Source organism: Drosophila miranda, chromosome 3 (genome assembly GCF_003369915.1).
Source record: "Drosophila miranda strain MSH22 chromosome 3, D.miranda_PacBio2.1, whole genome shotgun sequence".
NCBI lineage: Eukaryota > Metazoa > Arthropoda > Insecta > Diptera > Drosophilidae > Drosophila > Drosophila miranda.
The window spans coordinates 8,079,767-8,106,004 of record NC_046676.1 but is presented as its reverse complement, the minus strand read 5'-3'; the positions used below and the strand labels follow the sequence as shown (position 1 = coordinate 8,106,004).

At 52.1% G+C, this 26,238-nt stretch overlaps 4 protein-coding genes across 7 annotated transcripts; 2 read left to right on the top strand and 2 right to left on the bottom strand.

Moving 5' to 3' along the window:
- Positions 1–12: 12 nt before the first annotated feature.
- Positions 13–8,734, bottom strand: LOC108159727 (small subunit processome component 20 homolog). The gene is made up of 6 exons (XM_017293258.2): positions 8,552–8,734; positions 6,114–8,487; positions 3,213–6,056; positions 1,286–3,147; positions 585–1,226; positions 13–517 (listed from the first exon to the last, which is right to left on the bottom strand). The coding sequence occupies exons 1-6, from the start codon at positions 8,594–8,596 to the stop codon at positions 83–85; spliced, it is 8,202 nt and encodes a 2,733-aa protein (XP_017148747.1). The 5' UTR covers positions 8,597–8,734; the 3' UTR covers positions 13–82.
- Positions 8,735–9,146: 412 nt separating this feature from the next.
- LOC108159292 lies at positions 9,147–25,984 on the bottom strand. 4 transcript variants are annotated; one of them, XM_017292459.2, is made up of 24 exons: positions 25,826–25,983; positions 24,034–24,433; positions 21,815–22,622; positions 21,650–21,742; positions 21,519–21,576; positions 19,454–19,593; positions 19,217–19,390; positions 17,774–18,907; positions 17,137–17,221; positions 16,254–17,073; positions 16,002–16,188; positions 15,834–15,945; positions 15,618–15,767; positions 15,492–15,542; positions 15,117–15,426; positions 14,907–15,044; positions 13,225–13,676; positions 12,558–13,149; positions 12,314–12,491; positions 12,051–12,244; positions 10,255–11,986; positions 9,973–10,194; positions 9,794–9,904; positions 9,147–9,723 (listed from the first exon to the last, which is right to left on the bottom strand). In XM_017292459.2, exons 2-24 carry the CDS (start codon positions 24,057–24,059, stop codon positions 9,529–9,531), a joined length of 7,962 nt encoding a protein of 2,653 aa, XP_017147948.1. In that variant the 5' UTR covers positions 24,060–24,433; positions 25,826–25,983; the 3' UTR covers positions 9,147–9,528. The 4 variants fall into 4 exon arrangements, with proteins under 4 accessions (XP_017147948.1, XP_017147946.1, XP_033246305.1 ...); XM_017292457.2 differs by having other exon boundaries at positions 9,973–11,986; positions 25,826–25,984; XM_033390414.1 differs by having other exon boundaries at positions 9,973–11,986; positions 24,034–24,357; positions 25,826–25,984.
- LOC108159294 lies at positions 19,631–20,323 on the top strand. The gene is made up of 2 exons (XM_017292462.2): positions 19,631–20,158; positions 20,231–20,323. Exon 1 carries the CDS (start codon positions 19,694–19,696, stop codon positions 20,132–20,134), a length of 441 nt encoding a protein of 146 aa, XP_017147951.1. The 5' UTR covers positions 19,631–19,693; the 3' UTR covers positions 20,135–20,158; positions 20,231–20,323.
- Positions 20,517–21,819, top strand: LOC108159293. Its single transcript, XM_017292461.2, has one exon. It carries the CDS (start codon positions 20,543–20,545, stop codon positions 21,488–21,490), a length of 948 nt encoding a protein of 315 aa, XP_017147950.2. The 5' UTR covers positions 20,517–20,542; the 3' UTR covers positions 21,491–21,819.
- Positions 25,985–26,238: the final 254 nt, after the last annotated feature.

Below are 26,238 nucleotides of genomic sequence, written 5' to 3'. Positions count from 1 at the left end.
TTTAAACTGCACTAATTGTTGATTCTGATTTATTTTCTCTCTACTTAGGAATACTTAAACTACTCAACAGCCGATTAACTAATTAAAATCCGTCCATTTCAGCTTTCCTTTTGCGCTTTTTCAGCTTCTGCTTGGTGTCTGGCGCCTTGCCACGAATCACCGCTGCCTTCAGACGCTTCGCAGCCTTCTTGCGCTCCTGCACTCCCGCCTTACGCTTGGCCGCTCGCTCTGGATCATGGACTTTCTCCTGGGCAACGGCCTTGCGGCGTTCAGCCCGTCGCACCATCAGCTTGGTTTGCACCGCATTGCGAAGTTTGTCGTAGATATCCGCTCCTATTCGCTTCCTCAGCCGACTGCCAACACGCAGGGCTAGCTGACGAAGTTCCGCATCGACGTTCTGATCCTCCTCTGACATTTCACGCACCAATGTTTGAAGAAGGGCGGGAGCCAGTCGGGTAACCGCCTCCACACTGAGCAACGTGCTGAGGGCCTCAATGAGCGTGAACATGGCAGTGCGCTGTAGCAAGTAAAGGGTATACTTAAGATCAATAGGTTTGACAAAGGGTATATTGTGGTGTAAGTACTGTGCTGGTGTCGTGTGGGGCCTTCGTCACTTCCTTGTTCACCAAAAAGCGTATGTTCCGCACCAGCCAATTGAGGTTGATTTTGTTAGCCGGCCGCTCTCGCTCCTTCGCCTCCTCTTCCGTTTCCTTCTCCTGCTTGAGACTGAAGGGGACATCCCTTAGCATGTGCCCCACGTACAGAAAGATCTTGGACAGTTCGTCAATCATTTCCTGTGCCGTCTCGCCAGGCGTGACCTGGGCACACAGGTCCAGTACCAAGGACTTGATATCCTGGGCAGGTTGAGCGTAAATAAAGTCCAGCGGCTTCTCGTCGCCATCCTCTCGCTTGACGCCCACCAGCTGTTGGCCCACGTAGGCGTAGTCGTAGTGCGCCAAGAGGTGTGTCAGCAGCTTGGCCGCATTGCAGCGCACCCAGTTGTGTTCGTGCCCCAAGAGCCGCTGGCAGCCGTAGGCCAGTTGATCTACGGTGTCGGCAATCTCCTTGTCGGCCAACATCGTGTCGCCGCAATGCTCCATGATCTTCAGCAGGCAATACTGCAACTGGATGATCTGATGGTCTGCGCTGCGCTGCTGGTGCTCCAGTCGCGTCTCAGTGTCTAGGCCGGCCAGAAGCAGGTCCTCATCGGGGTTAGATTGAGAATGCTGAAATATGTATAGAAATACGTATATTATCCTGTACAAATCAAAGAGAACTATCGTACCTTCCGCCTCTTTTTCTTTTCCAATTGTTCCTCTTCCACCTCCGCTGCCAGATTCCCCGGAGCACGCACATATCTGCCGGACGCTTCCGCATCGCCCAGCGTCAGAACATTCACCAACGTGGGCAGCACCTGCGGCAGTCTCTCCGCGAATCCAGCCCGCTCTGCCTGGACAAACCTGGAGAGGAGCGCGGCCGCCATTTCCCTGACACCCGGCTTCTGGCTGGACTGCGGCGACGTGAAGAACAGCAAAGTGAGATCCAGCAGAGGCTGGCGCTCCAGCTTGGTTAGGCGCCCAATCAGCGCCTCCAGAGCAGCGGCCACACTGCGACGACACGAGGGATCCTCATCGTTGACCAATCGCGTGCCCAGCGAGAGGAACAGAAACTCGGATTGCTTGGCGAGCAGCAGGAGGGGAAACTTGTTGATGATGGAGTGCATGAACTGGATGGCCGACTGTCGGCCAGCGATCTGGGTGTAGCACAACTGGACGGACATGAACTTGACCAGCTGATCCACACGCTTCTGCAGCGGGTACTCCATGATGTAGGTGAGCAGGATGCCGCGGGCCTCGTCCCGCACGTAGTCCGACTGCGATATGATGGACAGATCGCCGAGACGCTTCATCAGATCGTGCAGCGAGCGAGTGTCCACCTTGCGGCCCACCAGAGCCCTGAGCAGAGTGAAGCACATGGTCTGGCTGCTGCACTCGCCCTCCTGCAGCTCCTGTTCTATCTGAAGCAGCAGCTGCTCGATTTGCTCAACGCTTAGCTGGTAGTCCTGGCATTTGCGGAGCAGCGCCACGACTGCCTTGAAGCTGCCGCGGACTAGCTGGGCGTTCTCCTCCTGCCGCGTGGCCCCAAAGCTGGAGAAATTCTTCAGGATCTCAAACATTCGTGCCACCACTGGCTGCAGTTGTTCGGCGTCGAGCTCGGACAGCTCGTACTCCCCAAGCCAAATGGCCGTGTAACACTTCAAGGCGTAGGTGGTGGTCCTGACGTGGTGGCTGCTCAGCGCGTCGCGCAGCAGGGGCAGCATGGGGTGCAGAAAGGGCTGGTAGTCGAGCTCTGACAGCTTCTTTCGCTTCAGCACGAAGTGCAGCAGCTCCAGTCCGAACTCCACCAGTATGTGGGCATTGGCCTGGGCATTCGACTTGACCAGCTTGTTGCCAACGGCCACACTGCGTCGCCCTGGCGCCGGTTGGAGGATGAGGCAGTCGGGACGAGCGCGTTTGATCAGAGCCTGCTCCTTGGCGGTCAGCTGGCGCTTCTGGGTGCCCGGCAGCAGGTCGCTGATGCTCTCCGACATGGTGCCGTAGATGAAGATCAACAGACTCTCCCGGGCGATGTGCGTGTTGTCCACCAGGCCGGCCACAATCTTGGCAAAGCACTCTTGTATCTTCTGGGTAACCTTGCGGGAGTGCGACCTGAGCAGATGCTCCTTGAAAGGCAGCAGCAGGTCCAGCAAACAGTTGTCGCGGATGTGCTTGGCGGCGATGTGAAGGGTCAAGTAGCTCTTGGCGCTGGGCTTGGCCTCAGGCGTGTGGGCCACAATCTTCTCGACCTCTTTTTCGGCGCTCACATCTCCGAATATGTCGTTCAGGGCCACCTCGAGCAGGTTATGCAGGCAGCTCTCAATGTGCTCCGGCTTCAGCTCGCCTCGGAGTGCGTCCAGAACTCCGTGCAGCGTTACGGACAGGACGTGCACCTGGAAGCCGCGCGTGAGCAGCGACTGCAGTTGCTCCAGTAGCATGCCCACGTAGCTGCCGCCCAGAGTGATCATAATCTTCTTGAGAATGTCGCGGGTCAGCATCCTCACGGATTTCAGGGGGGAGCGTAGGAAGGTGCAGACCTTCATAAAGATTCCTATGGAAAGGAGTCGGAGTGGGAGTCAGTATATGCCGGGAGATACCTTGCCGGAATCTACTCACCTGGGAGGCTGTTTTCCAGCAGCTCGACGGGCAGCTTCTGGAGCAGCTTCACCATGGCCAAGGCAATGGGCACGCGCTGAATCTCCTCCTCCTCGCGCTCGTAGCTCAGCCGCCGGCGGTTCACCTTGTGCTTGGCGTCGTAGTTGGTCTTCTCAGTGATGGACCGGTTGAGGGTGGGCAGGAGCACGGTGGTGATGGTTGACATGACGCGCTTGGCAGCATTGGGGGCCAAGAGTTGGGTACGCTGATGAGCCAACACTGCCTCCACTGGTTCGGCCGCCTCCTCTCCCTCGAAATCAATGAAGTCCTGCTCTTCGAGTTCCTCTTTTGGTGGCTTCTCTTCTCCCTCCACTTCCTCCGGCTGTGCTTGGGGCTTCTTCTCCTCCGCGGCTTCAGTCAGCTTCTGCTTGAGTCGCACGAGCGTGGCCGGGTCAGCCTCTGCCTGCGTCAAATCGAAGTGGAAGGCATCCAGAATACGGACCACCAAACGGACGCACTGCTTCTGCTGGGCGTGGGCGAATCGAAGCTTCTGCAGGTAGTAGCGAAGCACGGCATGATACTGCGTCCAGGGCAGCAGTTCGCTCATCACGCCCACCGCCTCGATGGCGGCGTCCACCAGAGTGTGCTTGCCCGTGTGCCGCTCGCTGAGAAGGTATCGTGTGGCCAGCGGCAGGAGGAACTGCGTTAGCGTGCGGGCACAAGGCGGCGCGTGCCGCCAGCTGCCGCCGGAGATGTTGACGAGTCGCTGCAGGGCTCGACCATGTCGCTGGGTCTGCAAATGCAGCATGTTCTCGAAGAAGTCCACCTCCAGGTCGTGCTTATCCGCCAGAGGAGACAGATCGTGGAAGATCTCGTGTGCTGCGGGACAATGGCTGGCGAGTTCGCCCAGCAAGCCGATGGCTTCGCTTCGCGCATGCTCGTGCTTCTCGTCCTTCAGAGAGCGCTGCAGCAGTGGCAGCAATGTGTCCTCCAGCCAAAACTGTGCCTCCTCCTTCGCCTCCAGCTGGAGAGTCAGCAGCGGGAGCAGGGCCTTCAGCAGCTCGCCAATGTTGACCCTAATGCCCAGATCCGAGACGTGGCGCAGCATGTAGAAGCAGTTGTAGACAACCAGAACTCCCAGCTGCAGGTCGATCCTTTTGTCCTTATGCTCCACCAGCTGCTTCAGCTCCGACAGCCCCTCCAGCCGCTTATCGTAGTCGGGCTGCTCCAGCCAGCGCTTGTCCCACGCATTCAGCAGCAGCACAATCCTCGCCCACTCCCGAAGAGACGCCGCCGTGGCGGAGAGCTCTGGGTTCTGCTTGGCTTCCTTGTGTAGCCGCTTTGCCATGTCCGCCAGAAGGTCACAGAGCAGCTTCCTGGCGGGCAGGACGTGCACCTGCTCAAAAAGCGGCGCCAGTTGGCGCACATAGTCCTGAGGCCGGGGTACACGCTGGCTGAGATTGGAGAGCGTGGTGATCAGCTGGACGACGGTCTCGGGACCAGCGGAAGCCGACTGCTTCGTGAATATTGGCAGGACGAGTTCCAGCAGCAGTTCGCAGGTGGCCGGCTCCTGCACGTGCGCGGTAATCAGCGTCAGAATATTGAGCTCCCGCTTGTCCAGCATCTGTCTGCCGGCCTTACGGTGTCGCCAGCTAGTCTGCAGCTGCTGCAGGATGGCCGGGATGTGGGGATGAATAATGGCCAGGGCCTCGACACCATACTCTTCGGTGGCAGCCGCCTCCAGGAGCTGCTCCACAAGCTGCAGCAGCGAACGCTTCACCACGGGCTTGGCCTTGTCGTTGAGCAGCAATACCATCAGCTGATGCATGATGGCAGGCTCATTCGCGGAGCGACTCTGGTTCAGCCACTTCTGATAGCGAGGCTCACCGCCCCAGAGGAGCAGCAGCTTAAGCAGCGGCGTGGGCGTGTGTATGGAGTCCTGTGGCAGTCGGGCGAGCCCTGGCCAGACGTACACCTCGCAGATGGCGTTCATCTCCTGCTCCTGCCACAATTCCTCCATGTCCACCAATTGGCCAAAGTAATTCCCCAGGGTCTGCAGTCCCGAGTGCTTCACATTCTTGTAGGCGGTCGCCAGCTTTCCTTGGCCGTTGATCACCTCCTGGGAGACACTGCCGACGAGCAGCAACAACTTGAGAACATAGACCTGGAAGTCTGCCGTCAGTCGGCCAGCGAATTCCTTGCGTATGAGCTCCAGGAGATTGACGATCCTCTGCAGCTGCTTGGCCGCAATCACTGCCGAGGAATCGTACGAGCTGTGGACATAGCGGGGCAGCTCCTGTATGGGTTTGTCTGTGTATTCGGCGAAGCGTCCGAATGCCATTTTTAGAAATTCGATGATCTCCGTCTCCTCGAGCTGTCCCAAGAACCTCAGGATCAGGGTCTTCCGCTGCTGGGCACTCAGCTGCTTTTGAACACCCTTCGTTAGCATCTTGCCGTAGAGCACGCGCAGCATGAAGGGCATCAGCTGGGACCTCTGATCCGCTGGGATGCTGGCCAACTCGAAGCCACTCAACGTTGTCTTGAACTTTGCCTCATCGATCAGACCCGCCAGCTGAGCCTTTTGCTGCACCAGAGCCGCTGGCTGCTTGTAGGCGGCCAGGCAGTCAAGGGCCAGCTGCTGCAGCTGGGTGTTGGGCCCTGCGAGGAGCTCCAGGTAGAAGGCATGCATCTCCGCCTGTCGGTGCAGGGCCTTGGGGTTCGGTTGCGACACGAAGCAGGCCAGCTTGAGCTGCAGAGTTTGGAGTATGAATTTGGCATGGACATTGTGCGTTCTCCGCTTCTGGCGGGATCGGACGCCGCTCGGCGCTTCGTTCTCCTCATCATCGTCGGCGTCAACGTCCTCCGCTGCAGGGATAAGATATGATCATTCAATGAGAATTTTGTGAACCCTGTTGGGCATACCTGTGGCCTCGTTGACGTTCCACGTATGCTCTGTCCTTTCCAGCTGGGCTCGGTACTCCTGCTCGACGAACTGCAAGAACAGTCGCACCACGTCTGCATTCTTCACCTCCGCCAGAGTTCCCAGCTTGGGCAGGCACTGCCACAGCAGTTGGCGATAATTGAGCGCCTGCTGCAGACTCAGTTGCTTCTCTCCAGCCTCCTCGGGCAGGAGCATGGTCAGGGCAGCCGACGCATAGGTTGCCCGGTGGGGCTGTGGTAGTGGGGTCGTCGAGTTCACCTCGTAGTCTATGCAGGCGACCGTCTCGAGCAGCTTCGCCTTGAACAGGTTCCAGAACTCGTCCGTTCCCATTACCTTCACGTAGGCGGCCAGGAGCTGCTGGACCGGGGCCCACACAAACTTAAAGTTATTGTAGAGTAGGCCGAGGAGCAGGCTCACCGCATGCTCCTTGAACTGAGGCAGCTGGGAGTACTGCTCGAACTTGGCGGACGCCGGCTCCAGTTGCTGCAGCTCGAGGAGCAGCTCGCGGTAGTTGTGCACGGTGGGCTCTACGCAGGAGGCGGCGTAGAAGTGCGAGTAGGGATTGCATTTGCAGCCGGAGTTTAGCAGATCCAGGCAGTGGGCCGCTATGCGTCTGTATTGCGTCTGGGGCTGGCTGAGCAGAGTGGAGACAGCAGTCAGCAGCTCTGTGGAGGCCGAGAGCTCCTTCTTAGGGGTTTCCAGCAGAAGCAGCTGCAGGCAGGCCACGGCGCGGATGTCCTTGACCAGTTCCGGCGTTAGAAAGGCACACAGTTTGGTGGCAAGAGCAGGGGGAAGCTTGAACTTGAGCAGGGCATGGGTCTGCAGTAGCAGTAGCAGAAGGGTGTAATCCGAGCTGGCGCTCCTCAAGCGATCTTCAATGTTAGAGTGAAGTGTTTTTTCCAGGGGCTGCTTGCTGAAGCCCCTCAGATGGGGAACCAGCACCAGCAGAAGCAGGTGCTCCTCTATTGCCACATCCAAGGTCAGGAGCTGCTGCTCCACGCATTTGATAGTCTCCTTGTGCTTCAGTTGGAGGGGATAGACCTCCCATTGGGCCAGGGATGTGCCGTCCACCTGCAGCGGCCTCTTGTGCTGGACTATGCGGGCCAGCAACTCCAAGGCTCTTGTCTGTCTCGCCTCCTCGTAGTAGCCGATGACGTGCGGCAGGACCAAAATCTCAAATTGCTGATAGTCCAGGAGCTGCAGAATGGAGTCCTCGTACAGCGACTCGGATTTTCTGCTTACGACCAGCAATTTCTGCAGCAACCGACTGGCATCCAGCTGCGGCAATTGCGTGTGCTGGGCCTTGAGCAGGCTGGTAACCAGGGTCGTAAGCGGTTGCAGGGAATCTACGCTCCGCTCAAGCAGCTTCAGTAGGGTGGGAACCACGAGGGACAGCTCGGCCACGTAGCGTCCGTCCTTATGACTGACCAGGGGCAGCATCAAGTCAATCAGTGGCGCAGCGTCGACGCCCTCACGGCTCGCTGCGGAGCAGAGCTGTTGCCATAGAACGCCACTCTGGTCGGGGCGTAGGAAGTTCAATAGCAGTCCCAATGAATACTCCACAATGTCGCCCAAAAGTTCCGCCTGAGCCGTTGAGTTATGGATGCCGTCCTGGCTGATGAGCACATCCAGGACATGGGCAAAGATTTCGGCAGCCGAGTTGTGCAGTTGTCCATTGACGCCCCGAAGTATCTCGTAGATCAGCCTGCCACAGCCATGGACACTTTCGACCTGCTCCCGCAACACTGTCTTCAGCACGTAGGCCAGAAAGCGGGGGAAGTCGCGAACGTCTCGGGCTATGTACGCGAAGCATTCCACGGCAAAGTTGATTACGTGCTCGGCGTAGTGCTGCTCGTCTAGTAGTGGCAGAATCGCGTTGAACACAATGCCAATGTTGCGCTTCAAATAGGGCTTCAGAGTCTTGAATAGATGGGCCAGGCAAATCAGGGTCCACTCCAGCTGCTCGGCATCCTGGGTGTTGAGCAAGCAGATGAGGCGGTCCAGAATGCGTTGGAAGTACGGATAGAATTGCTCGCGCAGGTCCCGCGCCAGAACATAGAGGAGTTCCAGCAGAGGCTGCTGCGACAGATTCGTGGCTGTGGAAAGTCGCTCCAGCAGCAGATCGACCACAACATCCTTTTGATGCAGCAGCTGCGGCAAAGTGACGATCTTCCTGCAGCGCTTGCTGAAATAGTTGTACTCCTCCGTGAGGTTGAGGACATTCCACTTCTGGAGTGTCTGCTGGAAATAGGTCTCATTCTCCTCCTCGTCGAGCTCCTCGTTCTTGTGCCCTATGTGGTACAGGGCCAGGTGCCGCAAGTCGATTTCATTCACTCGATCTCCGAACGACTTGAACTGCAGGCAAAAGTGCAAAAATGTGAGCTGCTGCGGACCATGTGAGACTTCTCTGGCCACTTACCCGAAATGTGTTTGTGTCTTTCGACTTCTCTGTTATGGCTGCCATTCTGTTATTGCTTTCATAAACTCACGGATCACTTCATCTATGTTAAACTGGATTAATTATGCGCTTAAAACACCTTTTGTTTGGAAAGACTTTTCATTCAAATGCAACACGTGCAGCCCATATTTACGCACAACTATCGATAGATCTATCGACTATCGAACGACCATGGTTCGATAAGTCGCATATGGCGGCTCATTCAAATACTGTTGTTATTTATATACATATATTTTCAAAGAATAACAAAGAGAAATTGATAACATTGCACTATCTTTAGCTTAGGCAGACTCTTGAGCATAAAGGTAATTAAAGCAGCGAACTTCAATTTAACAAAGGGCTGCAAATTACGTTCGACTTTGTTAGATCCCAGCTTTCCTGTCCAGCCCTGTCGCCCGCCTGCGATCGCAGCTTTCGCGAAGTACTTTGGCTAATTGCGTGCGTAATTTGGTGGATCCAGACGTTACACTGCTGCTTTATTTGGAGTCTCGTAGTCTCCCCCCAAGGATCTGCAGGAAGAAACAGCCAACATCCTCGGCTGGAAAACTTTATTAAATTCGGAAATCTGAATAACTACTTTTATTTTTGATTGTTCTTTATAAATGTATCAAACATTGTGTATTTAGCAAATATATTATTTAAGTAGGTAATATGCATACATATACATAATATATATAGTCTGTGTATGTATATGTGTTTAATTAGTTTTACGAGGACATTATTAGCTTAACTCGAGTGTTATTGGATCTGGAGTGGAATATATTTAAGAAAACAAATGTAGCTATAATATTAACAGTAGTAAAGGCATGCTCTATGAAGGCTACTTGTAAAACATTAACGCCGCCAATTCAATTGGACCCAGTGCGTCTTGGGGGGAAAACAAGAACAAATATATGTATTTTATACAACAAAAAAAGGTGAACAAGCTTCCAATCTTCTTATTCCACATCCTCATCCGCATCCACCTTCGTGGCCTCCGTTGTCCGAGCCTGGCTGCTGCTGCTGGCGCTGGGCGAGGCTGTCGGTATCGGCGTGGGTGTCGGCGTCAGGGAACTATTGGACATGGCGTCAATATCGTCATCAAACTCCACTTCCTCAGCACGCATCAGCTTTGAAATATCAAAGGGAGTTTCCTAACGGATGAAACGCATTAGCATTCGCATTCGCTCAACTGTGGGATCGGTCTGTCTATGTGGCACATACCTTTACATCATCAACTCGCTGGCGTTCATGCAACGCGCTCAAAAGCTCGCGCAGGTGTTGATTCTCCTTACGCAATCGCTCCCGCTCCACGTCGCGCTCATTAATTTTTGGCTGTGGGAAAAATCAAACATTGTTATGATTGAGGATATGATTGATCAATATAACCTAATTGCACCTACCAATAGCATGGAAATTTGCTCATTTAGTACTGTCACAATGCTGCTGAGTGCATGGCAGGGAACACTGGGCTCCAGCACACTGGCATGCTGTATGCGGTTCGGCCCACAGGAGCTACTGCCCGACCCAGAAGGCGCCGCTGCTACTGCTGGATTCTCTGCTTCAGTCGGTGCTTCGGTTGTCTGTGTCGAGCTATCGACCATAGACAGCGGGATATGCTGCACCTGCAGAGGATCACACACATCAGTGGCTTTACAATGGACGAACAACTCGTAGATAGCTACCGATTCTTCTTCGCCGGCGTGGTCTTTGTCTGCATTCGTTGCTCCTGTTGTTTCCTCGCTGCTCTGAGTCTGTTGCAATTCATCCACAGGTGCAGATCCAGATGCCGAAGCGGATACCGATGCCACATTGTCAGAGTGTGCTCCAGCGATTGCCAAATCAAGCTTTTCCTCAGTTTTCTCGCCATCAATAGTTTCCTTTTCTGCGGACGCCAGCTGGTCCGTTTGTTCATTTGTTTTTTGTGGCTTATCTTCTGGTGCTGGCTCAGTTTTGAGTGCCTCGGCAGGATTGACAGTATCATTCTTGCCCTCCGCTTCGAATTGTTTCTTCTGCGACGGGGAATCCTCCTGAGCACCATCCGTGCTTTGCGTGCTCTGTCGTTTATTAATATCCGCGTTGGAGTTACTGCTCTCTGCTGTCACTACTGTGGTTGGTGTTGATACTGGCTCTGTCGCTGTCGATGGTGCTGGTGCTGGTGGAGCTGCTCTGAACGGAGCCAATGGCGTGGTGGGTGCAGTCAGTGGCCTGAGGGGTACTACAGGCAACCGCAGTTCATCGATCTCACAGTATCCGTCATCGTCCTCGTGTATGGCCACATCTTCAAGATCGAGAGTCTGCAGTTTGGGCATCATCCTGGAAATTGGTATTTGTGCCTGCGCTTGTGCATGCTGTCTATTCGGTGGGGGCAACGGAGGCGGCGACGCGGAAACCAGAGTCGACTTCTTGCGGAGCTTCTCCTTCTCGTGACAGTGGCCGCAGACCACCGTCGAGACGGCAGAGACCTCTTGCTCCGGCGTCACGTGCATGTACTCGTTCAGCATTTTGGTTAGGATCTGCACCTGGTCGTAGGCGGCCAACGCAATATCTGCACTGTCCTTGGGTGCCTCCGGCATCATGGCAATGTCGACAATCTCATTGAAGTGCTCGACTGGCAAACGGAAGATATCACAAATGATCTTTTGCTTCTCCAGCAAATTGCCTCGTATGGAGGCGTCCAAGCGGCGCAGGCGCTCGCCCGACGTCAGTACCGGCTCGGCGGTATGTGCTGGACTAATGCTTATCTGGATAGCTGTGGGCTCCACCAGCGGACTCTGCATCAACAACGTGCGCGTGTTGTTCGAGTTGTTCGAGCAGACAATGCTGGCGCTGTCGCGCTTCGAGTGGCCTCCCACCAGCCCGTAGCTCGAGTTGCGCTCCTCGCCGGCCGATTCCCCCTTCCTGGCTCCCTGGCTCTCCCTCACAGACTGTGAGTGGCGCAGAGTGACGTCGTTCTGGTCCGCTGACCCATTGGTCGAGCTGGTGGTGCCAGCACCATCGCCACTGCTGCGTATCGACATGGAGCGGTTAACATCGTTCTGGCTAAGACGCTGTTGCTTGGGCGTGTTGACATAATCGGCATCGGTGTCGCTTGGTCCCGTCGATTCTCGGTGAACATTTCGCAGCTGGACGCCACCAGAGGTGGTGCTGCCGCTGCTGACGTTTGTGTTGCTTGTTGCAGGTGCTGGCGTGACTGTGGCTATTGGCAGCATCGGTGCCAATGGTGTCGTTGTCACAGTCGCGGTGGCGGCCATTGGCTGCGGGCACTCGGACGCCAGCTCCAGGGACTCCTTGGTGTTGGAATGCGGTAGGGTGGTGACTGCCGGATCACCGATGCTCGTGTCATGGCTATTGGAAGCGTTCTTCGGCCGATGCTTCGAGTGCTGTGCTGCAGCATCCGAGATGTGCTTGAACCATCTGCAAATGAAATCACAAATTCAAATCAAATCTCAATTTGGGCACAAAATCCCAGGGAACTCACGTCTTGCACTCGGAACTGCTGGGGGCACGCAGCTCCAGCATTTGTGATGTCTTTGTTTTGATGAGGAAAAAGGAATTCTTGTCGGCCGCCTCCTGGCGCACCAACGTCTCCGCATCAATGCTCATGATGGGGCTAACCGGCTTGTTGTTGACCACCAGAGGAGTGTGCAGATTCTTAAGCGAATATTTGTCATCCTTAGGGGGAGAGAGATCAGACGTGTAAAAGGGCTATCCGCTTATAGAATGCCTTGTGGATAGACTTGCCTGTTTGGTGAGTAACACGATCATGTTTTCGAAGAGCAAGCCGTGCAGCTGTGTGCTGGGGTTCTTCTTCATTGTCAGGTTGCCGTCGTGTATCAGGCGATGTTGCGTCAAGTCCAGCTTCTTAAACTCCTCCTTGTCATAGGAGGATCGATCCAATTTGCGCTGGATGTTTTGTAGTCTATTCAATTAAGAGAAGATTGTTAGTTTCTGTTGGAAGTGATGTGGAATCATGAGATATCATTACTTGTGAGCATCCTCGGCTGTCTTCACGGCCTGGTTCACCTCAACGAGTATCCTCTTCGAGGATTCGACGGCACGCTGTATGGCCTCCGCTTCGTCGGTATTCTCGGGCAATACCCGAACCGTGACCTTGTGCAGATTCTCGAAGAGCAATGGATATTTGGTCAGGCGCTGCAAAACGGTCGGCAGCAAGTCCTTCAGCTCGAGGCGACGGCAGGCCTTGTGCGACTCCGACTTCCGCAGCAACTTCTGCAACTGCTCGTCCTTGTTCCGCTTCTCCTTCAGCCCCTCGAGGGCGATCTGTTGTCGCGCGCAAAACTGAGCCGCATACTCGCACAGAACGTCCCCGGACTGGCCATCAAACATATCCGCGAGCAGGTCCCCAATGTGATTCACCACGTGATTGTGCTCGATGCGTCGCTGCTTCAGCTGCTGCTCGAAGGCTCCGTGAATCTCACGCAGCGTCAGCAACGCGGGTGGAAAGAGCAGCAACAGATGGTCCTGCGAGAGCATCCCGCTCTCATAGAGGGGCAGAAGGAACAGGCGATCGAGCAGTTTGAGCGTGCGTACGTGGTTGCGTTCCGTTTGATAAATTTCTGCGTGGAAAGGCCATGGAAAGTCATTTGAATAAGTTGATACACATTGAAAGGGAGTTTTTCTACGAGACCCACCATTAATAATTTCCTGACGCTTCTTTTCGGCATCGGTGAGGGCTGCAAGCATCTCGGCCGCCACCATTGAACTCCAATCGGCCTCATTGAGATCCTCGTCGTCGTCGCTGTCCATGTTCCATTGCCGGTTCAGTGGGTGTCCGGCACTCCAAAAGCTCGAATTACTGGAGGCAATGCTGCTACCACCGGCCGCCACACTGCCGCACTGAAACGAGTCCTGCTGACAGTGCTGCTGGGCATGCTGCTGTCTGAGTAAATAGGGATGCTGATTCAGGTTCAATTCTCTTGACATGGCAAGGGCCCCAGCACTGGCGGGCCCTCCTGCCGCACCACTAGCCGCAAAGTGTTCCATCGATGTGCTGGGGCTTTCGGAGCCACCAGCTGAAGAGAGACTAGAATTGGAACTGGCCACATAGTTGGCATTCGAAAGCCCCAAATCCAGTTGTTCCTCACTTAAAGACACCAAAAAATCAAATATTTATGTTAATATTAATTCACGAAAGGTTCCCCCCAAGGTCAGTACGGAAACTACCAACAAACACAACTAGCTATACAAATTTAAGACACTTAAAGGCGAGCGCATGCTGCCTGGAAACCGAATCAATCATATTTCCCCATTCGAATGGGTGTCTGCTGCAGGCCTTAATCACAAGACACTTGCACTCGATGCACACTCGATGCTGAGGTACTCCTTAAATTTAATGATTAATTTACTTGTAGTTATAGTTAAGAGTCGCCTTGAAACTTTTACTCCGATTGAAGCGTATATTTCGTTCCATTATCACCGCGTTTGTTCAGATAACTATGTTTATTCTATTTCGATTATGCCGCTGCAACCACGATGAGTCAAATTCAACACCAGAATTGTCACTGGTCACTGTTACAAGACACCAACGACGACGAGTGCTCACAGCTAAATGTTGTACTATGTGGAAGCCAGTCACTCATGCAGTTTGTCAACAGGAAACGAAGAAATTACGGACGGCCAGGACTGCCCACGACGAGCCGTTCTGGGATGGGAAGGACGATGGACGATGGACGATGGGATTGGCTTGGCTTGGCGTGGCGTGGCCTACATTACGCTGCAGAAAGCGAGGCGGACAATATAATCGATGCCAATGCCGGCGACTAATCAACTATCCGCAGTGTCTGCTAAATACATATACGTTAATAGTAGCCGTAAACAAAAGTAGACGGTCCGGTCCGCTCCGACAACACGTCGAAGCCGGGATGCCCTATCAAGTTATGCCATTGCCCCAGAGGAAAGACCAATGCCCTGAGGCATTCCCAGTCGGACACAGGCAGAAGAGAACGTCCCTCACATTGAATTAATTAAAAAGGGAAATTAAAGCGCATCCTTTAGAGTAAATTCGAAATGGAAAATGAATGGAAAACTTTTGCAGCACCGCAACAGCGGAAGGGGGACGAGTCAGAGTCCATATTGATTGCATTGCGACGCAATTCGCATTAATTAGTAAAATTAATATCCGGTTACTTGTGCCCCCAGACAGCAGACAGCAGATAGCAGACAGTGGCAGGAACACAGAAAGAGAAATTTTTTCGTTGAGAGAATTTAGGGAGCGGCAAGGCAATGTCCTTGGAGTGTAAGAACAATTTATAGAAGGCAGAAAAGAGCTGATGAGTGGGTGGGGGACAGTGAAATCGATGCCACCAAAACTTACTTCGGACGTGACGATAAACTTGGATCAGAGGTCTTGCGGCGACTGTTGCGGTTCCTTTTGTTGGACAAGCGCTCCTTGTACGACTCCGAGCGATTCACAGACACTGGCGCGCTCTTGTGCTGCGGATTTTGGGTGTATCTGCACGGAGGATCAAAGGATAACGAATTTAAGACTTGTATATGTGTGGAGATCAAGTTCCTCTCGTCTCACCGTTCCCTACGCGCATCTTTATCCACCGTATCCGGTGCATTCAGCTCGGCAAAAGCACTCAGACCGGCAGAGACTGAACCACTGCTCGATGGGGCCGTTGACGCCACACTCGTTGACAGTTCCATGGGGCAAATGGCGCCGCCACTTGGGTTAATACTGTCGTTGGCGCTGCTGCCATGAAACGAACTTTGCAGGTCAGTGCTGTTCAGCGCAGAGGTGTTGCAGGATGCATTCCCATTCGAACGCATTGATATATTCGCATCCGGTCGACGATCCGATGGTTGGCGCACAATCGAGGATTGTCCGCGCTCTAAAATCGCAGAAAAAGAGAGTTGGGGATTAGGAGAGGTAATTGGCTAAAGACTAGACACTTACCTGGAGTCATATCAATGTCCAAGTCCTCATCTTGCCGGCTGCGTTTTTCATCTGGAGTAATGGAAATAAACAGAAAATATGAATATGGTTCGTTTCCCATTGGAGGACTTAAGAGCTTGAACTTACTTCCAACTACATCGCTGGTGCGTGGTCGAATCTTTCCCATAAATTTACTAATCTTATCGTTATGGGCAATCCGCTTGGCCTGCGGCAGTGGGCCGGGACAGCTCTCGTCCAGGACTTTCGAGCACTGACGGTGTATATTCAGTTTACAGTCTACAAAGTGGATAGCAAGTATTCGGATTAGTCCGGAATGGGGGCGAAGTATTGAGAGCCACTCACCTGTACAATGATAGCCTTGGGGGCTAACGCCCCATATAATCGTTTGACAATGATTGCAGTGCGTCACTTCATAGTATTGACGCAATATCAATGCATGACCACGAACATTCATCTACAAAGGGAGGAATATTAGGCATGGCACCTATTGCAGGACAGTGAAGCACTCACCTTTCGATTTTTACCCATTATACGTGACTTGAAGCTCTTGTCTCTGCTGACAAAGTGGTGCACACGTTCCACAATACTGTTGGGATGGGGACGCGTATTGAAGATGCGATAGATCACCGTTGAGAGGGCCGAGCACAGGGCCTGTTTGCGCACATCCTCTGTCGGTGAATCCTTCTCAAAGTCCTCGCTGCAACACACAAATTAAAAAGTTAGTCAATGGATGGCCCGCGAAGGAGATGGATGGCAACTCACGTTAGCAATTGTAGATTGGGCATTAAATACTTGTCGATGATTTGCTCTCGCTGCTTGTCCGTCTTCGCTTCGGCCAGCTTCTCATCCGTCGGACCGTAGATGGTGCCCAGGCCGGCGGTGCGCTTCTGCTGGAACTCTCGCAGCTGCTCGCTGATGAGATCTTTCGCGCGCTTACGGCTGCGCAGAAAGACGGTTCGCAGGATCTCTACCTTGTCGAACTCCAGCTGCAGCACATTGTCCACTTCCCTGGCCAGCGACTCGTCCTGGCGATACCACGAGAGCGGGGCGCGCGGCACAAGGAATGTCGAGTGTATCTCGTACGCCCACTTGCGCATATCCTTCGAAGTGCCCTCCTTGTAGAGCTCTGTGATCAGGTAGAACAGCAGCGGCGCCGGCTCCGAGTTCGAGAGTACGTAGTTGAGGAACACCGCCAAGAAGGTGACATTCTCCGCCTCGAGCAGGCGTGTGAGATTGTTGAACGGCCCGTTTTCGTCGATGAAGGGCCCCTCCTGATCGGATGAGTTCTCGTCCTCCATTGAGATGATCTCCTTCTGGGTGTCGTTCGACTGTGCCGCCTGTATGGAATGGCTGGAATGTAGAGACGTCGGTATCGGCGACGGAGTACCTCCCATTGGCGTATAGTGATGCGATTCAATAAAGATTCCAGCTCCGGCAGCCCCCATGCACTGTTCGTTCGGGTCCTCGGGCACCGTCATGTGAGAGCTGGTCAGATATGGTGGCGGCGGTGTTCCTGGCGGCGTCACTTCCCCATCCTTCTCCACAATCTCCCACGAACCGGAAGTGGTTTTCGTTAGACGATCTACAGATTGTTTAAATATCAGTTAGAGCTTATTCCATGCATCGATGACCGAATGATTCTCACCTGGATGTCGTGGATGCATATTGTCCGGTGAGGAGCCAACGCGTCGGTGTTTCTTCTTGCCCAAATTGGGTGTCTGTCCCAGGGCCTGTCGGTGGGAGGGGGATAAATTGTGTTTGGAAGATGAACAAAATATAAGATGATGCTATGCTGTCCATGTTCTATACATTTCTCATACCCAAATTGTGGCACAAGAATGCGTCTAGGCATATGCGAGTACATATTACTCCTGCATTTTGTTACTCTTTCAAAAGTCTAAGTCTCAGATACAAAGAAGCCCACATAAATGATAAGATAATTTCGAATTTCCGCACATACATACGAGTATAGTATCAGTATATCTGTAGTGTGTGCTCGAAAGAGTGTGTTGCGGTTGCGGTTAGTGGCAGGCTAGCACAGAAGCAAAGTAAAGTTAATGTTAGTGTCAATGTTTATGTTTCTGTTTATGTTTCTTTTTATGTTAATGTTAGACTGGGATGAAGCTTCGGGCCTGGCCAGCAACCAGACCTTCATTTGTTATGTAAAAGCGAATGAGATACAGTAAAATGTTAGAGAGATGGAAAGAGGAGGCAGTGAAGGATTAAAAGTTACGAGTGCTTTCAGAGTGATGGATCGATCGATCGATTGGCTGGCTACTTACGGCTGTGGCCTGGCCACTGCTTAACTGCTGCTGATGCTGCTGCAACTGCTGGACAATGTTCGGCCGCTGGGAGAGCGGAAAGGCCGCCTTCAGGTTGTCGCTCTGCACGGCTGTGCACGTGGAAACCAGGGGATAGTTGAACATCGTGTTCAGGGAGTTGGGCTGGGCCAGATTCTGGCAGCTGCCACGACTCATATCCTCCGACATCATGCCCGGCAGACGCGGGGGCAATGGTGGCGGTCCACCGTCCACTTCGAGTGAACTACCGGGGGCTCCTCCAGGGGCACACGCCGATTCCATTTGCAGAAACATTTGCGTGGACATCTTTGGATCGGACAGTGCCTTGGTCTTGATCTTCGATCGCTTGGACTTGCTGGCATTGCTGCTGGGACTGTTGTCGTTGCTGTTGCTGCCGCTGCCGCTGACGCCCAATTGCGATCTGTTCAGCTGGGGACTGGTGGCTCTGTCCAGGTCGGAGACGGGCGCCATCAAATGCCCGCTCTGTGGTGATGCGTTGCCGTTCTTCAGGTCGAGATTCAGCTGCCTGGGAGGGTTCCGCTGCGGCAGCGGTGGCGGCACATCCTCCTCGATCAGGCTCTTGGATATTTGGAACTTATTCTTGCTCTTCGAACCGGCGGCTGACTTGGGAGTCTCCTTGAACCGATGCTGCTGCTGCTGTTGTTGTAGCTGTTGGAGGTGCGGATGGAAGAACGGTTGCTGCTGCTGCTGCTGCATGGTCGGTGTGGATGTGTGCTGGTGCAAAGACTGGGACATGGCCTCGGCCTGATGCTGCATCCGCTGGTGCTGCAGGAAGTCCGCCGTGTTGTTGAACGGCGAGGAGGCAACAAAGTCCTTCTCGATCCGGTTCTTGCGTGTGCCCAGCGACAGGGACGAGAGAGAACGCGGCAGGAGGGATAGGAATGCGGGTGAGGAGTGGTGTGCTAGGGGCTGCGGTGGCAGTGGCTGTTGCTGCTGATAGTTGTTGTGGCTGTGGCTGTGGAGATGATGGAATTGCTGATGCTGATGCGGATTGTTGTGAGTGGCGGACGTAGACAAGTGTTGGATTTGATTGGGCGTTAGTAATGCGGTGTTCTTGTTGCTCGCGGCTGCTTGGAGTTTAATTGTTGGTGCATCCTGCAGTTAGGGTTCGTTAAGACAGCACGAAATGGAAGAGAAGAAAGAGAGATCATGTAGCAATCATCCATATCATCCGAAGCTGCTTCGGTTCTCGCGTTAATTTCTCCACAAATCTCATACCAAATCATGTTCTACTATTGCTTAGCGTGAGCGCTTCGCCACGAATGGCTGCAGGTGGCAGGTTGGTTAGGTTTTTTGTTGGAGGTTAGCTTCGTTAACTCAAATTTTCCTGCTATTGCGCCTAATATCCGGGAAGGGGAAAAACAGACGGACAGACGGCTGCTGCTGGTCCGTGGCAGCACTCACCTCGGCTCCCACTTGATGGAGCTGCTCTCGCAGCTTACGGATATTCGCCTCCGACAACTTGTAGCTGGGATTGTTCTGATCGCTCTTCAGTCGCTCCAGATTCAGCTTCTCCTGCTCCAGCATTTTCTGCAACGTCTGAATCTTGTACGATTCCATCTCACGACGCTTGATGCTCTGAAAATCAATCAACACAAATCGATTTAGTATTCAATCGAATTCGGAATCATATGCTCTTACGTCGACCGGCTGGGGCCCTGTAATGGATGCGGTTCGATCCCTTCCCGACAGAATCGGTGTCATGGGCGTGGTCACCACACCAACGGACGCTGGACGTGTCATCTTCTGGCGCTTCACGGCTAACTCCACAATGGTAGAGGCTGCAAAAGGTACGGCGGAAAGGAGCTTTGAATTACTTGTCTAAATAAAGCCAAAACCTCCTAAATTCCATTGGTTTTTTCTGGGACAAGATCACCCACAATGGAAAGAATTTCCCGGGTAATCCCGCGCTCAAAATTAAGCATGTTTGTGGTCAAAATTTTAAAGGTAATGGGTTTCGCCGGAACCGTATTATTCCTCAATGGATTGGGCGAGAGGGACGTTGCTCCTGCATTGGTCGACTGCCAGCGGGAAGAACCAGATTCCGCTCCCGAGGAGGTGGCAAAGGATGGCAGCAAGAACATCCTCTTCGATGAGGATGACAAACGTGATCTACAGCGCAAGACGGACGACTTTAAGCGAAAGTATTGCACCAAAGGCGGCATCTGTGAGCCTCCACCACCGAAACCATTTTCGCAGAGCATCGCGGATGCCTGGAGCGATACGGTGAGGACTCTCAAGAAGATCCCCGCCTTCTGGAGCGGAGCTGCGCGCGACTTGGGGAACAGCATATGTCGGTTGTTTAAAGGAGATGATAAGTAGGCAACGGCCCGCCCGTGACAATAAGTATACAGAAATCAAGCAGAAACAAGCAAAAGTTTACCAAAATTATCATTATCATGGCCTCTCAAATATTAGCTGGGGTGCGTGGACTGTTGACCGCCGCCAAAGGACTGTTCCACGTCGTACATGCCATGGACCAGGGATCATTCGATGCGGAGGCCCTATCGCCGTCCCCGGAGGCCGAGGGGAAGTTTGTGGCCCACTACAAGTGCAACTTGGCCATTCAGCGGGGAATGTACTTCGCTCTCCGTATGCCCGACTGGGCCTCCGAGTTTAAGAAGCAAACCCACGACATTCTGGCCACAACACTGAAACATAACGTGGACCTGCCAAAGGAGAAGCCGAACAACGCTTCGGGCTCCCAGAAAAAGCTGCGGGGATGCTTCTATGAGGAGCAACTGCATTCCCCCCCCGAAGAGAGCAAGCCAATCCGATCGCCCAAGATCAAAGACGACATCACATGCGGCAAACGTGTGCCTGTCTAGATTCCCGACCTTTAAACTTCATCTATATCCAAATTCTCAATTAAATAGCAATTCCGAACATTTTTGGCTCAGGATGATAATCGACTTGATTGTGCGGGCAGGCGTGGTTTATGCTGTGGTTGTGGCCACCAAACACTTCGGTGTATGGGGCCCGTCGGATGAAACGGAGGAGCTGTACAATAGAACCGCGGAGAAGATCGAACCGTATGCGGAGCAGGCACGTCGCAAGCTGAAAATATGTGCGCCACGTCCACCGCCCGACGGCAGCTGGAGGTTCTCTGGTGTACACTACTACAACCAGGTGGTGATTGCCTTCTTCGAAGTAATCAGCGCCGTGCCCTCGTTTCTGCAGCATTGGCTGGAGCAGGTGCCTGGGATGTTGAGCTCCTTGGTCGCGCGCATTCGCAAGTTCTACAGCGACTTCATGTCCAAGAGATCGAAGAACGAAGTTACAACCAAGAAACATATCGACGACAGGCCGCTGGTGCAGCCGATTAAACCCGGCGCCGAATCGAAGTGCAAGTGCGGCCAGCCGACGGATCCGGGTCTGGTGCCCAACGACGGGACACAATCATCGTTCTGCAATGACAAGGAATGTCCCAAGACAAAGGTTCCGTGCAAGGAGCGATTCAAGGATGACTTCATCTACAAGCCGCGAATGCCCAAGAAGCCGCAGTGCGACTGCCCCAAGTGCAGGAAACGACAGGAAGAGGGCTGGGCAGACAAGAAGCCCAAGTGCCCGGCAGTCCCGTCAGCCGAAAGCCCCCCCAATCCCAATCAGCATTGCGATCCAAAACCCAAGAAAAAGTGCGCAATCTGCTCTGCCCCGCACCCTTTTGATACCGACTAGCAATATATTCCACTGGGCATCTACAAACCTTTTATCAGACTCACGACCGTGGGATGCTTCTCGAGGCGCACTTCCTGTCCGTTCACCTGAAAGTGGAGACCAGAAACATGAGAATACCCCGTCGAATACTGGGTAGAAACGCTCGAAGAAACGACAGACCTTCAGTATCATATCGCCAGCGACGAGACCAGCAACCTGGGCTGCCCCGTCAGGCTTAACGCTCTCCACAAACACTGGATTGTCGCCGGAAACCTGGAGGATAGACGCAACGAGGGAAAGATGTTATCCTGGAGCACAATAAAGGCGACTGATGCCCACACTCACCTTCATCCCATATCCGTTCTCGTCCTTACGCACTGTCAGGGTTAAATACTGAAAATTTTTTGGTAATGCTAAACTTGGCGTCGTTGGCGTCGTCGCTGGCGTTGTTCCCTCGCCCGCTATCGGTGTCTGGGGATGGTTGCCCCCTAGGGGTGTTGTCAGGTTAAGGCTACTGCGATCTGCAGGCCCAAGCAGAGGATTATCCCCGGCTACATTATTGTTATTGTTGTGGTGGGCTGTGGGGGTGGCTGGTGCTGTGCCACCAGCAGTGGCTTCACCATTCATTTGGCTCTGTTTGTTCGCCTGCTGGTAGCCGGCTGGCAATGGCGGGGTCTGTGGTGGCACGGAACTGCTCTGACTCTCCCTATCCCTATCCTTATCCTTATCCTTCTCCTTGTCCTTATCTTTATCCTTGTCTCTGTGGCTACTAAAACTGCTGGCCAGACTGCTCAGGCTGCTAGCCAACGATGGGGATCGGGGTATTTTCGATTTGTTCGCCAACTGCTTTTGCTTCTGTTTGTTTTTGGAATTCTTCACAGATTTCTGTTTGGGCGAAGGCAGCTCTGGCACTGAATCCACGGCAACAACAACTGCTGCTGCTGGCGTTGACGCAACCACAGATGGCACAACTGTTCCAGTGCCAGTTCCAGTTCCAGTTGCCGTTCCCGCGCTGCTGCTACCACCGTTCGTCGTGCTGCTCGTTGTGGCGATTGATGATGACTCCAAGGGCTGCTGCTGCTGAATGCTTGTCTCTTCTGGCAGCTCCTGAACTTCATCGTAATCATGTTCGTCGGTGCACAAATCTATTAACCTGCAAGGATAAGGAAGCAGAGGATGCACGAAAGGGAGAGCAATTAATATGGTGTCTCGGTGGGCGAAGGTCTTCTAGCTACCGGAACCACAAACAATTGACATTCTGTGATTAGCCAGATTAGTGGATAATCAAAAGAACCAACCGACGGACAGACAGACATGTAATGAAAGTCATGGCCTGCGCCCGATTCGTTCGTTCGTTCGGTTCAGTCTCTCTTTTAATTGAGCTAAAATTAAATCAGCCCAAAGAATAGATACAGTTTAATTGATGTTTATTTGATCGTTTTGCATGTGAATAGAATCGCCGTCGCATATATGCGGCTGGGCTGCCTTTGCTTTGGACTGCTATAAAATTTCATTTCCCGCCTGCCGAATCCATCAAAAATTATGATATATATTCCCATAGCAGCCTAGCAGCCGAACAGCCGCCGCCGAGCAGAGCAGAAGCCCCAAAAATAAAACCAATGTTTACCTTAACGCTGGCCCGAGAGTGACCCCCACTGTCAATCCAATAATACAACGTATTCCCCCTGCTCTGGCGCTCTTTGAGGAAGTCTGACTGCATCACATCAGAAAACGATGCGATGACTAGTGGACAGATGACAGACAGTAAAACCTGTTAAAGCCCACAATGTCAGGCAAACAAATTGAGTAACACACGCATTCCCCCTCTCTCGCTCTCTCTCCGCCCAAGAGTCGATATAGTTAACTGATTTTGCATACAAACGTACTATACATACATATGTACATATATAACAGTATGTCTCTCAATGGGTGTTCGCTTTCACACTAACTTTTCAGCTGGCCAAAACTAAACTTATCTATTGGGGCTGAAACTTACCCCAGCCAACAAAATAAAGGTAGTAGAATGTGAAAACCGGCCGCTCCTTAGTTTCTGTTGTATGCGGCGGGCATTAAGTCATCGAATGTGGTTGAACCACGAACCACCAAACAAAACCAACCCCATTTGAGAGAACCTATGGCCAAAAAGCAATCAGCAAAGCAGCTCGGACTGCTGAAATCTGGATTCCCTTCGATGCCTGCCTGCCTGCCTGCCCCATTAGTTTTCCACGACTAATCTAGCTAAGCAAATAAAATGGTTCGTCATTAATGGACGGCACTGTCCCCCAAAGCTTATAATATTCGAACGAGAGGAGAGTGTAGGCCAGAGCATATGTCATACTTTGGATACGAGAGTGAATAGTACGTAGTGGAAGGAAAATACATCGTATATTACATTACGGAGATAAAGATTTATCGTCGTTTTTTCACAATTCAAACTACGCCGATGAGTAATATGTGGATTCCTCCGGCGCTTGAGTCTTCCTCAGAACACAGCATCTGGATCTGGTTCTGGATCTGGATCTGGGAGGAGCATTCTGGGCATTCATTTCAGGGCTTTAGCTCACCGTTTCTTGATTGATGGGTCATCCATAGGGTTGTTTTCTGCGCTGGCTGCTGGCGGGTTGAGAATTCAGCTTGCAATCAGCGACGGTCGATGGTCTGGCATCCAATGATGGTGGTGGTGATCCTCCTCCTCCTCCTACCCAGAATCGGGGGTGGAACTGCGTTTTGCAAATGTTTTGCAAAAAACCTACACTGCACTGTTCGGAATTATTCCAGAGCACTCACTGCACGAAGATGACTTAATTGGGTTTGATCTAGTTCTGGATTCTGACTTCTGGCTTCTGGCGGCTGTTTGTCTGTTTTTTGCAGCTGTTTGTCGAGTTTTCCTTTATTATTATTGATTTTATGGCATATTTTTGTAATTTTGTAATAAGATTTCGCTATATTTATTTTCACTCGCACCTAAACACACACAAACACATAGACACACATTAGGAGGGGGTGGAGAAGAGGGAGCGACGACCACGAACATGCAACGATCTCCTTGCAGTTCCATTGTTTTCATTTCAATACAGTCATCTCTTTCGCTCCTCCTTGTCTGCCCCCGCTGCGCCCTCTCTCACTCTCACACTTCCGTTAACGTCTGCGCTCTGGCGCTCTGTTATTTTGTTGTTGTTGTACTCTTTTTTCTTCTTTTTTTTTGCTGACTAGTTTTCACGAAACACTCGAACGAATGACGACAACCGACGCCGATGGGGGGGATGGGGATGGCGGGGTAAAACAAGTTTTGGCCGAAAAAATAAGTACTAATAAAATACTAATGGGTCAGAATGGACAGGCACAAAACGCATATACATGTACATATGTATATGCAAGCATATATCCCTTATGAAATATCCTCAGAGGGCATAGGGCAGGATAAAGTACAGATCTATTTACAAGTACAATATCTACTTATTTGATGTTCTCATCATCGCAAACAGCTGATTGTTCAATTAACTGCTTATGGAGGGGGAAATTATCGCAGCGGGGCATACTCTTATCGCACTGATCTCAATGTGTATACACAAAATTAAATCAAACCCTGCAGTTTCACTCCTTTCATAATTAAACGCAAATATTTAATTGAATAAATGTGTATACATACAAACACACACTAGACGTGTTTGTGGGGGTGCGAGTGCGATCATCGCCGCAAACGCATTTTGTGTGAAATTTTCGTCTGTGTGTGCGCGTGTGAGTATACATTTAGGTGCGCGGGTGTGTGTGCGCCTGTGCCTCTGTGTTTGAGTAGTGAACTCTTGAACTGCAGTACGTACATCGTTTTAATTCGATTTTAGCGAAAGGCGGCTTTACGGCCCTGGCGACGGGTAAATTAATGGAAATTTGATAAACAGCGACGAGTTTTCTTTCAATTCGCGTCTGTTGTTATATCTAACAAGTGGCGGTGGCAGCCATATTGTTTTGCTGAGCTGCTGTTGGGTCATCATACACAAACACACCAACAGCAACTAACTTGTGGCTGTGTGTGCGCCAGCGCGTATGTACGTGCCCCTATATGTATCCTTATGTATGTGTTCAATAGGTTAGAGATCGTTTTTAGATGAACTTAGGCCGTAATAATTTTCCAGCATTGCACACACGCGAACCGACTTTTGCAATTTGATAAATCACCTTCACTTTAAGTACACAGCTACGAGTGTAAACTCATCGTACGTATGTGCATATAATATGTATGTACATCTACAAATCTTATTTATTGCCCCAGCTAAAGTGAGCTCACAAACCGAAAACGACAACGAACGGAGCGCGTAGCAAGCTGCGCATCATATCATGCATATCATTCTTTCTTACTTTCGCTGGGCAGCGCTGCCTACTAACAATGGCGCATTGATTCCATATATGTACGCACGCAAAATAACAGCGCACTTATTTTGATATTAATTATTATTCTTACAACAAACAACAAAGCAGAGAAAATTGTTTTTCACTTATCGCGCTCGCACGCACGACCAGTGTGACCTATCGACAAAATATACGGTCCGACCCGCTGAAATATACCGTAAATATACCGATGAAAAACACAAACTTAGCCCACTTAAGCCCCCTCTATTTAAACAGTTCAACGACTTGACGTAAATGGCGGAAAATATGACTGATATTTCCTTTTGTAGATCAATGTAATTTTTCCTCTGAACAAAAAAACCAAAGATATCGTTCATCTAAACTGCGCTAAAATCCCTCTTGGTCTAAGGTTAATCATTGTC